Below are 13967 nucleotides of genomic sequence, written 5' to 3'. Positions count from 1 at the left end.
CAAGGACTTATAGATGACCTGGAGCCAGTGGGGTTGGCGACGAATATGTAGCGAGGACCAGCCAACGAGAGCATACAGGTCGCAGTGGTGGGTAGTATATGGGGCTTTGGTGACAAAACGGATGGCACTGTGATAGACTGCATCCAATTTCCTGAGTAGAGTGTTGGAGACTATTTTGTAAATGACATCGCCGAAGTCAAGGATCGGTAGGATAGTCAGTTTTACGAGGGTATGTTTGGCAGCATGAGTGAAGGAGGCTTTTGCGAAATAGGAAGCCGGTTCTAGATTTAACTTTGGATTGGAGATGCTTAATATGAGTCTGGAAGGAGAGTTTACAGTCTAGCCAGACACCTAGGTATTTATAGTCGTCCACATATTCTAAGTCAGAACCGTCCAGAGCAGTGATGCTAGTCGGGCGGGCGGGTGCGGGCAGCGATCGGTTGAAGAGCATGCATTTCGTTTTACTAGCATTTAAAAGCAGTTGAAGGCCACGGAAGGAGAGTTGTATGGCATTGAAGCTCGTTTGGAGGTTAGTTAACACAGTGTCCAAAGAAGGGCCAGATGTATACAGAATGCTGTCGTCTGCGTAGAGGTGGATCAAAGAATCACCCACAGCAAGAGCGACATCATTGATATATACAGAGAAATGAGTCGGCCCGAGAATTGAACCCTGTGGCACCCCCATAGAGACTGCCAGAGGTCTGGACAACAGGCCCTCCAATTTGACACACTGAACTCTATCTGAGGAGTAGTTAGTGAACCAGGCGAGGCAGTCATTAGAGAAACCAAGGCTGTTGAGTCTGCCGATAAGAATACGGTGATTGACAGAGTCGAAAGCCTTGGCCAGGTCGATGAAGATGGCTGCACAGTACTGTCTTTTATCGATGGCGGTTATGATATCGTTTAGGACCTTGAGCGTGGTTGAGGTGCACCCGTGACCAGCTCGGAAACCAGATTGCGTAGCGGAGAAGGTACGTGGGATTCGAAATGGTCGGTGATCTGTTTGTTCACTTGGCTTTCGAAGACTTAAGAAAGAATGGTTTGTACCTGGTAGGTTCATTGATCATTTGTGTGACATTGAGGGCATCTAGCTTAGATTGTAGGATGGCCGGGGGTGTTAAGCATATCCCAATTTAGGTCACCTAGCAGTACAAACTTTGACAATAGATGGGGGGCAATCAATTCACATATGGTGTCCAGGGCACAGCTGGGAGCTGAGGGGGGTCTATAACAAGCAGCAACAGTGAGGGATTTATTTCTAGAGAGATGGATTTTTAAAAGTAGAAGCTCGAACTGTTTGGACATAGACCTGGATAGTATGACAGAACTCTGCAGGCTATCTCTACAGTAGATTGCAGTTCTGCCCCCTTTAGTAGTTCTGTCTTGATGGACAATTTTGTAATTGGGGATGGAAATTTCAGAATTTTTGGTGGCCTTCCTAAGCCAGGATTCAGACACGGCTAGGACATCAGGGTTGGCGGAGTGTGCTAAAGCAGTGAATAAAGCAAACTTAGAGAGGAGGCTTCTGATCTTTCTATGACATAGACTGACCAGGTGAATCCAGGTGAAAGCTATGATCCCTTATTGATGTCACCTGTTAAATACACTTAAATCAGTCTAGATGAAGGGTGGGAGACAGGTTAAAGAAAGATTTTTAAGCGTTGAGACAATTGAGACATGGATTGTGTATGTGTGCCATTCAGAGGGTAAGTGCCTTTGAACGGGGTATGGTAGTAGGTGCCAGGCACACTAGTTTGAGTGTGTCAAGAACTGCAACGCTACTGTGTTTTTCACACTCAAAACTATCACGTGTGTATCAAGAATGCTCTGTGGACGTTCCTCCCAGGAATCCAACTGCAGTTTTATGTCTTTGGGTAGGAAAGTGCATTTAAGCTCTCTCTCCTCAAATAAACTCAGACTCCATTTCACAACTTAATTTATACTAAACACTATGGGCCGGTATCCCAGAGACAGAACAACTAAAAACATTATCAATGGTTATTTGATAGGACTAGGACGAGGCTTAATATGTGTCTTGGAAAGCCCCTGTATGCTTAATTATGTAAAGCTGCAAATGTTAGTTGATATAAATTCTTACATTTGAATCATAGACACCTTCACATTTTACATAATGTCACGGCATTCAAGAGAAGAAGATGAGGACCAAGGTGCAGCGTGGTGCATGTTCATTTTGTATTTAATAACAACCGAACACTAAACACGAAAATGACAAAAAGAATAACCGAAACAGTTCTGTCTGGTACAGATACGAAACAAAAAACAACTACCCACAAACACTGGTTGGAACAGGCTACCTAAGTATAGCTCCCAATCAGAGACAACGATAGACAGCTGCCTCTGATTGGGAACCACACCAGGCCAAACACATAGAAACACAACAACATAGAAAAAATAACATAGACTGCCCACCCTAGTCACACCCTGGCCTAACCAAAATAGAGAATAAAAAGCCTCTCTATAGCTAGGGCGTGACACATAAATTATTCCATATTCACCATAACAACAAACAAATCGGTAGCCATTGTTATAATTACAGAATCTTAATGCACCATCAATATTGATAACTACTCCATCTCCACCAAGATACATCTTACCTATACACCTAACACTCCCTTACTGTCAAACGTTCTACCAAATGTATTCCCATTCCAAGTTCCAGTCCCCTCATTCCGCACTCCTCGGTCCATCCTCAACTTTTGGTCTTTCAGTCTGTCTTTTCCATGTCCGCCTCTCCCTCTCTCCCTCTATCCATCTCATTTCATGAAGCACTGTGGTTAACTAAGAGATTGGGCCTCAAATCTATTTTATTACAATTAACTGAGGGGGAAGAGAGAGAGAGTGAGAGCGAGAGAATGAGAGAGAGCGAGAGCACGCGAGAGAGCGAGAGAGAGAGCGTGAGAGAGAGAGAGAGAGAGCGAGAGGGAGAGAGGGAGAGAGGGAGAGAGAGAGAGAGAGAGAGAGAGAGAGAGAGAGCGAGAGGGAGAGAGAGAGAGAGCGAGAGGGAGAGAGAGAGAGAGAGAGCGAGAGGGAGAGGGAGAGAGAGAGAGAGAGAGAGCGTGAGAGAGAGAGAGAGCGAGAGCAAGCGAGAGAGAGAGAGAGAGCGTGAGAGAGAGAGAGCGAGAGGGAGAGGGAGAGAGAGAGGGAGAGGGAGAGAGAGAGGTGCACATGGCAGTTGGAGAGATCTAACAATCTTCATAACAATCTTCATAAAATATTGTTTGCTGGTAATCTGGTAATAATATTACGCAGAAATAAAGATGTATGTCAATGAATACTTTGTTAATGCTAATGCATTGCATTTCAGTTTGTTAACACAATAGTGTGTAAGGCAGGCCAACATGCGTTTGGTGTACAGTGTTTATAAAAAAGTATAACACTATGTTTTAAATTAGCCATAGTTTGACAGAATTGCAAAGAGCTTCTGGGTCTAAGATAAGGTATGCAAAGGCATTCTCCATAGAGAGACACATTGAATATAGCATTACTCTTTAGGAGCTTGGTTAATGTATGATACAACAGACTTGGGCTCAGAGCGTTCATGACGGCAAAATTAGTTTCCCTTATATTCAACATTTGTCCTCAGTGATATAGTCCGAGCCTATGTTTCTATCATGCTGTCCTACTTTTTTTAATGGTCATTTTGTGGTATTAGGTTGGTATGGGAATAGGCCAAATGAGGTCACATTGCACTGATCCCAATGCATTTGAATTATGTCATACATGCTATTTCCCCCCAATAATCTGTAGAGGTTGAGGGAGGAGGAGTGACCATGGGTCACCATGGAGAGGTGCTCACAAAAGGGTGTCATGGGAACGGCTCCAGGGGTCAGGAGTGAGGGTAACAGGGTCAGAGGTCACAGCCAGCTGGACAGCACATAAGAGGAGACGAGGGTGAGAAAAGTGGGAGGAGGGCTAACCCAGGGGCCAGGTGGCAGGACGTAAAGGGACATTAACATTGAACTGCTGGGAGGGCATGGAGGCCCACTGACCAATCCATTTTCATCGACAGCCTGCAACGCTGTGACAAACTCGGGTCTAATAGTCCATAGTAATTGACAAGTGAATAGCAATTCTCAGAGTTATGGTGGAAAAAGTAGCAATCAAGAGGTAGGTGGATTTTGAGCCATGCAGATATTTCTATGGGGATAAGGGATGAAATGATGTTTTCTTTTTGGAATTGTATTATATGACATATTGGTAACACTTTACTTGTCTCCAGGAGTCAGAACACGGTATGACACGGTCATAATCATGTCATAATATGGTCATAACACTGTCATTGCCCATATGTTTACATATGTTGTGACATACACTATATCTACAAAAGTATGTGGACACCTCTTCAAATTAGTGGATTCGGCTATTTCAGCCACATCCGTTGCTGACAGGTGTATAAACTCGAGCACACAGCCATGGAATCTCCATAGGCAAATATTTGCAGTAGAATGGCCTTACTGAAGATCTCAGTGACTTTCAACGTGGCACCGTCATAGGATGCCACCTTTCCAACAACTCAGTTCATCAAATTTCTGCCCTGCAAGAGCTGCCCCGGTCAACTGTAAGTGCTGTTATTGTGAAATGGAAACATCTAGGAGCAACAACGGCTCAGCCACGAAGTGGTAGGCCACACAAGCTCACAGAAGGGGACCCCCGAGTGCTGAAGCACATAGTGCGTAAAAATTGTTGGGTCCTCAGTTGCAACACTCACTACCAAGTTCCAAACTGCTTCTGGAATAAATGTCAGCACAATAACTGTTCGCTGGGAGCTTCATGAAATGGGTTTCCATGGCCAAGCAGCCGCACACAAGCCTAAGATCACCATGCACAATTCCAAGCGTCGGCTGGAGTGGTGGAAAGCTCGCCTTCATTGGACTCTGGAGCAGTGGAAACGCGTTCTCTGGAGGGTAGTCCGACCATCTGGCAGTCCGACGGCCGAATCTGGGTTTGGCGGATGCCAGGAGAACGCTACCTGCCCGAATGCATAGTGCCAACTGTAAAGTTTGGTGGAGGAGGAATAATGGTCTGGGGCTGTTTTTCATGGTTCGGGCTAAACCCCTTAGTTCCAGTGAATGGAAATCTTAATGCTACAGCATGCAATGACATTCTAGAAGATTCTATACTTCCAACTTTGTGGCAACAGTTTTGTGAAGGCTCCTTCCTGTTTCAGCATGACAATGCCCCCATGCACAAAGCGAGGTCCATACAGAAAAGGTTTGTCACGATCGGTGTGGAAGAACTTAACTGGCCTGCACAGAGCCCTGACCTCAACCCCACTGAACACCTTTGGGATGAATTGGAACGCAGACTGCGAGCCAGGCCTAATCGCCCAACATCAGTGCCCGACCTCAGTTATGCTCTTGTGGCTGAATGGAAGTAAGTCACCGCAGCAATGTTCCAACATCTAGTGGAAAGCCTTCCCAGAAGAGTAGAGGCTGTTATAGCAGCAAAGAGGGGACCAACTTCATATTAATGCCCATGATTTTGGAATGAGATGTTCGACGAGCATGAGTCCACACATGGTCATGTAATGTATATTGTGTTATTTTATGGCTGGTTATGACACAATTTATTAAAATGTGTTTTTTCCTTGCCAATAAGTTTTCTTTCATTTGAAAGTTTGTTTCTTAAATCCTTTTTTGTTTTTGCGTCTTTTACTTTCTGTTCTGTACACCACCTTCAAACAGTTGAAAAGACTATATTTGTGGTTCTGGAAAACATATTTCACAGCAGTTTATATGGTACAATGATTCTCTACACTATACTTACTTGTTAAATCACATAAACCGAAATTAGGCTAACTATTAGAATTTTAGCAACCAGGAAATGGAAGAGCGATTTCTACACAGTGCATCTTTAAAGGACTTGTAGAAAATACACTATCTGACACTATCATGAAGCATTATGACCATCCTATGTCACTTTACTTGGACACATGAAAATACACTTTATGACACTGTCATGAAGCATTATGACCGTTGTATGTCACTTTACTTGGACTAAGAAAATACACTTTGACACTGTCAAGAATCATTATGACTATACTGTGCCACTTTAATGTACTAAGAAAATACACGTAATGACACTGTCAAGAAGCATTCTAACTATCAGAATCATGTAAACTAGATAGGCCTATCACGTATATGGCCTTATGTCAGTTATAAGTCAAAAAGAGGGAGTCTTGTCCTGCTCCTGGTTTCATCCCAGTCATCAGCAACAGAACATTGGGGCAGGTGCACGTCTGACATCAATAACATGCCTGTTAATTGAATATGGTCAATTTCAGAAAACGTTATGTAACATAAAAATACTGTTGTCAAGTAAAATAACACAATATATGTCACAACAGGTCTAAATATATGTGTCATGACAGTGTTATGACCATATTATGACAGGTTATGATAAGTTATGTCAGCTGTTATGACATATTATGACATAGTTACAACTGTGTCATAACGTGTTATGATGCTAGGTGTCAAGTAAAGTGTTACCATTATATTAAATAAACCATATATTAATTAAACGTGTATCTGGATGCTTCAGGAAACTGTTTTCTAAAAGTCAAGTCAATATAGAATATGAGATATATAAAGTATGAGAATTGCTATGGTCAGCGTTAGGGTTCGGTTTAGGTTTAGAATAAGGGTTAGAGTGAGGGCTAGTGCTAGGGTTACATTTCGGATTAGGATAAGGGTTAAGGTAAGGGTCGGAGCTAGGGTTAATAGATAGTTGAAATGTAACTAATAGTCTGTAGACAATCTGTAGAGCATCTGCAGATGGATTAGCCCAAAAAAGTGTTCCCGAAGGTTGTCAAATGGCTCGATTCGATCCGTATAGCGGAAAGTCAGAGCTATAGCTTGATTTAAATTTAAAGGCAATGTTCCGGCGTTAGTGGAGACTGCATTCAGTCAAAACGCTGCATTTAAATTCCCTTTACATTTCAATAGCGCTGAAGTTGGGTGATATAGATTTAATCGAGCCCTAAAGCTTGGGGGCGGCAGGTAGTCTGGTGGTTAGAGCATTGGGCCAGTAACAGAAAGGTTTCTGGATTGAATCCCTGAGCTGACAAGGTAAAAATATGTTGTTCTGCCCCTGAACAAGGCAGTTAATCCACTGTTCCCCGGTAGGCCGTCATTGTAAATAAGAATTTATTCTTAACGGACTTGCCTAGTTAAATGAAGGTTAAAAATAAATAAAGCCGTTCAATCACAGAGCAGTTCTCAGGAAAAAGTACACCGCTGATTATATCAGATAATAAAATAAGCCTCATTTTGATAAAAATGTAATACCCTCAGTAAGGAATTATGGAAATTAAAGGAGATCTTTTTGTCTAGTGATAACTCTGATTGGGAGAAATTGATCATTAGAAAACTATTTTGCAATTATGTTAGCACAGCTGAAAACTGTTGTTCTGATTAAAGAAGCAATAAAACTGGCCTTCTTTAGACTAGTTGAGTATCTGGGGCATCAGAATTTGTGGGTTCGATTACAGAAACAAAGAACTTTCTTCAGAATCTCATCAGTCTATTCTTGTTCTGAGAAATGAAGGCTATTCAGGTGAGAAATTGCCAAGAAACTGAAGATCTCATACAATGCTGTGTACTCCCTTCACAGAACAGCGCAAACTGTCTCTAACCAGAATAAAAAGAGGAGTGGGAGGCCCCGGTGCACAACTGAGCAAGAGGACAAGTACATTAGAGTGTCTAGTTTGAGAAACAGACGCCTCACAAGTCCTCAACTGGCAGCTTCATTAAATAGTACCCGCAAAACACCAGTCTCAACGTCAACAGTGAAGAGGCGACTCTGGGATGCTGGCCTTCTAGGCAGAATTGCAAAGAAAAAGCCATATCTCAGACTGGCCAATAAAAATTAAAAATGTAAATGTGCAAAAGAACACAGACACTGGACAGAGGAACTCTGCCTAGAAGACCGGCATCCCAGAGTCGCCTCTTAGCTAACACAACGTGCCATTGGAACACAGGAGTGATGGTTGCTGATAATGGGCCTCTGTACGCCTATGTAGATATTCCATAAAAAATATTCCGTTTCCAGCTACAATAGTCATTTACAACATTAACAATGTCTACACTATATTTCTGATCAACTTGATGTTATTTTAATGGACAAAAATGTGCTTTCTTTCAAAAACAAGGACATTTCTAAGTGACCCCAAACTTTTGAACGGTAGTGTACATTTTTCACGTTGCACAAGAAACATACATAATACAGAAGTCGGCCGAATCAGGGATGTATCAACCCCTCACCACTGTCCCCAGAACATTTGTAGCAGATGAAGTTGAGCCTCTTGTTCTCCTCCAGACTAACCCATTGCTGCCTCCCGGTGGTCTCTACAGCCCCTGCAATCCCACAGTCCTGCTGGCTGTCTGAGCCGTGCCCGGGGGCCCAGTTCTGGTAGCAGCCTGCATCAGACCTGATCCAGAACCAGAAGTGGAATGAACAGGTGAAGCGCAGGCCGACCCAGACGTGGGATGAGGTGGCGTTGGCAGCCCTCTCTGTCACCCAGTACTGAAGCAGCTCTGTAGTGATGGAGACCAGGTCAACGTGGTGCTCTCTGCAGTAGCTCAGGGCCTCGTTCCACGTCATGTTCTCACGGATCAATATCAGGTTGTCTGAGAGAAATAAAGATAGTAAAGATAGATAACATGGAGCCCATTCAACAAAATGTAGATTTGTATGCATTTAGACCTCTGCTCTGTAATATAACATCTTTGAAACAACATAAAACCACTGCCAAACAAAAAATAGACGGTTAGGCTTTCAACATGTCAAACATTGTGATATAATGATGAAAGTTACCTGGACTTACACCTTGACTGTTTTCATTTGGCATAACAGTGGAGATACCGACAGGCTCTGCAGTACTGTATGGAGCAGTCTCAACCACTGTGGTTATATGTAGGGCAGAAGTATGTTCAGTAGTCGCTTGTGTAATGCTGTGTTGCATTTCTGTGTCTGCAGGCTCAGTTGTTGATTGATGTGTTACATTCTCAGTAGTAAGGTGTTTAGTAGTCGCCTCCTCAGTTGAAACATGCACTGTGGTATTGAACGTAGTTGGTGAAGACGTTGAGGAAATGTTTTGGACATTAGCAGTAGAAGCACTTGTAGGTGAGAAATCAGTAGTCACTTTCTCTGTAGTTGAGTGTTCAGTAGTTAACATTTCAGTTGAAGCATGTTCTGTTGTAGTTGGTGCTGACGATGAGAAAATGCTTTGAAAATGTACAGTAGGTGCTCTTTCTGTATTTAGGTGTTTAGTAGTTAACTTTTCAGTTGAAACATGTTCTGTGGAAATTAATATAGTAGGTATAGACGATGAGGGACTGTTTTGGATAGGGACAGTAGTCAGTGGGTCAGAGGTTAGGTGTTCAGTAGTTAACTGTTCAGTTGAAGCATGTTCTGTGGTATTGAATGTAGTTGGTACTGGTGTTGAGGGACTGTTGTGGATAGGGACAGTAGTCAGTGGGTCAGAGGTTAGGTGTTCAGTAGTTAACTGTTTAGTTGAAGCATGTTCTGTGGTATTGAATGTAGTTGGTACTGGTGTTGAGGGACTGTTGTGGATAGGGACAGTAGAAGCACTTGTAGTTAAGTAATCAGTAGTCACTTTCTCTCTAGTTGAGTATCCAGTAGTTAACATTTCAATTGAAGCATGTTCTGTGGTAGTTGGTGCTGACGATGAGATAATGCTTTGAACAGGTACAGTAGTTTCATGTTCTGTAGTTACTTGTTTAGTAGTTAACTGTTCAGTAGAAACATACACTGTGGTATTGGATGTAGTTGGTTTTTGAACAGGTACAGTAGTCAGTGGGTCAGAGGTTAGGTGTTCAATAGAAACACTCACTGTGGTATTGAACGTAGTTGGTACTGGTGTTGATGGGGTGTTTCCAACAGGTACAGTAGTTGCAGGTAAGTAAGCAGTAGTGGCTTGGTTAGCGGTTGAGCGTTCAGGAGTTGCCTCTTCAGTTGAAACATTCACTGTGGTATTGGATGTAGTTGGTTTTTGAACAGGTACAGTAGTCGCTGGGTCAGAGGTTAGTTCAGTAGTTAACTGTTCAGTTGAAACTTGGTCTGTGGTATTGAACGTAGTTGGTACTGGTGTTGAGAGACTGTTTTGGCTAGGGACAGTAGTCAGTGGGTCAGAGGTTAGGTGTTCAGTAGTTAACTGTTCAGTAGAAACATGCACTGTGGTATTGAACGTAGTTGGTACTGGTGTTGAGGGGGTGTTTTGAACAGGTACAGTAGTCACTGGGTCAGAGGTTAGGTGTTCAGTAGAAACACTCACTGTGGTATTGAACGTAGTTGGTACTGGTGTTGAGGGGGTGTTTCCAACAGGTACAGTAGTCAGTGGCTCAGATGTTAGGAGTCTGGTAGACAGCTGTCCAGTTGAAACATGTTCTGTGGTATTGAATGTAGTTGGTACTGGTGTTGAGGGACTGTTTTGAATAGGGACAGTAGTCAGTGGGTCAGAGGTTAGGTGTTCAGTAGTTAACTGTTTAGTTGAAACATGTTCTGTGGTATTGAATGTAGTTGGTACTGGTGTTGAGGGACTGTTTTGAACAGGTACAGTAGTCAGTGGGTCAGAGGTTAGGTGTTCAGTAGTTAACTGTTTAGTTGAAGCATGTTCTGTGGTATTGGATGTAGTTGGTACTGGTGTTGAGGGACTGTTTTGAACAGGTACAGTAGTCAGTGGGTCAGAGGTTAGGTGTTCAGTAGTTAACTGTTTAGTTGAAGCATGTTCTGTGGTATTGAATGTAGTTGGTACTGGTGTTGAGGGACTGTTGTGGATAGGGACAGTAGAAGCACTTGTAGTTAAGTAATCAGTAGTCACTTTCTCTCTAGTTGAGTATCCAGTAGTTAACATTTCAATTGAAGCATGTTCTGTGGTAGTTGGTGCTGACGATGAGATAATGCTTTGAACAGGTACAGTAGTTTCATGTTCTGTAGTTACTTGTTTAGTAGTTAACTGTTCAGTAGAAACATGCACTGTGGTATTGGATGTAGTTGGTTTTTGAACAGGTACAGTAGTCAGTGGGTCAGAGGTTAGGTGTTCAGTAGTTAACTGTTCAGTAGAAACACTCACTGTGGTATTGAACGTAGTTGGTACTGGTGTTGAGGGGGTGTTTCCAACAGGTACAGTAGTTGCAGGTAAGTAAGCAGTAGTGGCTTGGTTAGCGGTTGAGCGTTCAGGAGTTGCCTCTTCAGTAGAAACATGCACTGTGGTACTGAACGTAGTTGGTACTGGTGTTGAGGGGGTGTTTTGAACAGGTACAGTAGTCAGTGGCTCAGATGTTAGGAGTCTGGTAGCCAGCTGTCCAGTAGAAACATGTTCTGTGGTATTGGATGTAGTTGGTACTGGTGTTGAGGGACTGTTTTGAATAGGGACAGTAGTCAGTGGGTCAGAGGTTAGGTGTTCAGTAGTTAACTGTTTAGTTGAAGCATGTTCTGTGGTATTGAATGTAGTTGGTACTGGTGTTGAGGGACTGTTGTGGATAGGGACAGTAGTCAGTGGGTTAGAGGTTAGGTGTTCAGTAGTTAACTGTTTAGTTGAAGCATGTTCTGTGGTATTGAATGTAGTTGGTACTGGTGTTGAGGGACTGTTGTGGATAGGGACAGTAGAAGCACTTGTAGTTAAGTAATCAGTAGTCACTTTCTCTGTAGTTGAGTATCCAGTAGTTAACATTTCAATTGAAGCATGTTCTGTGGTAGTTGGTGCTGACGATGAGATAATGCTTTGAACAGGTACAGTAGTTTCATGTTCTGTAGTTACTTGTTTAGTAGTTAACTGTTCAGTTGAAGCATGTTCTGTGGTATTGAATGTAGTTGGTACTGGTGTTGAGGGACTGTTGTGGATAGGGACAGTAGAAGCACTTGTAGTTAAGTAATCAGTAGTCACTTTCTCTCTAGTTGAGTATCCAGTAGTTAACATTTCAGTTGAAGCATGTTCTGTGGTAGTTGGTGCTGACGATGAGATAATGCTTTGAACAGTTACAGTAGTTTCATGTTCTGTAGTTACTTGTTTAGTAGTTAACTGTTCAGTAGAAACATGCACTGTGGTATTGGATGTAGTTGGTTTTTGAACAGGTACAGTAGTCAGTGGGTCAGAGGTTAGGTGTTCAGTAGTTAACTGTTCAGTAGAAACATGCACTGTGGTATTGAACGTAGTTGGTACTGGTGTTGAGGGAGTGTTTCGAACAGGTACAGTTGTTGCAGGTAAGTAAGCAGTAGTGGCTTGGTTAGAGGTTGAGCGTTCAGGAGTTGCCTCTTCAGTAGAAACATGCACTGTGGTACTGAACGTAGTTGGTACTGGTGTTGAGGGAGTGTTTCCAACAGGTACAGTTGTCAGTGGCTCAGATGTTAGGAGTCTGGTAGACAGCTGTCCAGTTGAAACATGTTCTGTGGTATTGGATGTAGTTGGTTTTTGAACAGGTACAGTAGTCGCTGGGTCAGAGGTTAGGTGTTCAGTAGTTAACTGTTCAGTTGAAACATGTTCTGTGGTATTGAATGTAGTTGGTACTGGTGTTGAGGGACTGTTTTGCACAGGTACAGTAGTCAGTGGGTCAGAGGTTAGGTGTTCAGTAGTTAACTGTTTAGTTGAAACATGTTCTGTGGTATTGAATGTAGTTGGTACTGGTGTTGAGGGACTGTTTTGGATAGGGACAGTAGTCGCTGGATCAGAGGTTACGTGTTCAGTAGTTAATTGTTCAGTTGAAACTTGCTTTGTGGTAGTGAATGTATCTGGTACAGACGATAAGGGAATGTTTTGAACAGGTACAGTAGTCGCTGGGTCAGAGGTTAGGTGTTCAGTAGTTAACTGTTCAGTTGAAACTTGCTTTGTGGTAGTGAATGTATCTGGTACAGACGATGAGGGACTGTTTTGAACAGGTGCAGTAGTCGCTGGGTCAGAGGTTAGGTGTTCAGTAGTTAACTGTTCAGTAGAAACACTCACTGTGGTATTGAACGTAGTTGGTACTGGTGTTGAGGGGGTGTTTCCAACAGGTACAGTAGTTGCAGGTAAGTAAGCAGTAGTGGCTTGGTTAGAGGTTGAGCGTTCAGGAGTTGCCTCTTCAGTAGAAACATTCACTGTGGTATTGGATGTAGTTGGTTTTTGAACAGGTACAGTAGTTGCTGGGTCAGAGGTTAGGTGTTCAGTAGTTAACTGTTCAGTTGAAACATGTTCTGTGGTATTGAATGTAGTTGGTACTGGTGTTGAGGGACTGTTTTGGATAGGGACAGTAGTCAGTGGGTCAGAGGTTAGGTGTTCAGTAGTTAACTGTTCAGTTGCAACATGTTCTGTGGTATTGAATGTAGTTGGTACTGGTGTTGAGGGACTGTTTTGGATAGGGACAGTAGTCAGTGGGTTAGAGGTTAGGTGTTCAGTAGTTAACTGTTCATTTGAAACATGTTCTGTGGTATTGAATGTAGTTGGTACTGGTGTTGAGGGACTGTTGTCGATAGGGACAGTAGAAGCACTTGTAGTTAAGTAATCAGTAGTCACTTTCTCTCTAGTTGAGTGTTCAGTAGTTAACATTTCAGTTGAAGCATGTTCTGTGGTAGTTGGTGCAGACGATGAGATAATGCTTTGAACAGGTACAGTAGTTTCATGTTCTCTAGTTACTTGTTTAGTAGTTAACTGTTCAGTAGAAACATGCACTGTGGTATTGGATGTAGTTGGTTTTTGAACAGGTACAGTAGTCGCTGGATCAGAGGTTAGTTCAGTAGTTAACTGTTCAGGTGGAACTTGGTCTGTGGTATTGAATGTAGTTGGTACTGGTGTTGAGGGACTGTTTTGCACAGGTGCAGTAGTCAGTGGGTCAGAGGTTAGGTGTTCAGTAGTTAACTGTTTAGTTGAAACATGTTCTGTGGTATTGAATGTAGTTGGTACTGGTGTTGAGGGACTGTTTTGCACAGGTACAGTAGTCAGTGGGTCAGAGGTT

General features: G+C 42.8%; 1 protein-coding gene across 1 annotated transcript; it reads right to left on the bottom strand.

Moving 5' to 3' along the window:
- Positions 1 to 6046: 6046 nt before the first annotated feature.
- Positions 6047 to 13774, bottom strand: LOC139573062 (mucin-2-like). Its single transcript, XM_071396079.1, has 2 exons — positions 8836 to 13774; positions 6047 to 8648 (listed from the first exon to the last, which is right to left on the bottom strand). Exons 1-2 carry the CDS (start codon positions 13559 to 13561, stop codon positions 8260 to 8262), a joined length of 5115 nt encoding a protein of 1704 aa, XP_071252180.1. The 5' UTR covers positions 13562 to 13774; the 3' UTR covers positions 6047 to 8259.
- Between the last annotated feature and the right edge of the window lie 193 nt (positions 13775 to 13967).

This window comes from Salvelinus alpinus, chromosome 4, assembly GCF_045679555.1.
Source record: "Salvelinus alpinus chromosome 4, SLU_Salpinus.1, whole genome shotgun sequence".
NCBI lineage: Eukaryota > Metazoa > Chordata > Actinopteri > Salmoniformes > Salmonidae > Salvelinus > Salvelinus alpinus.
Note: the sequence above shows the minus strand (reverse complement) of the source record. Positions and strands in the feature narration are given on the sequence as shown.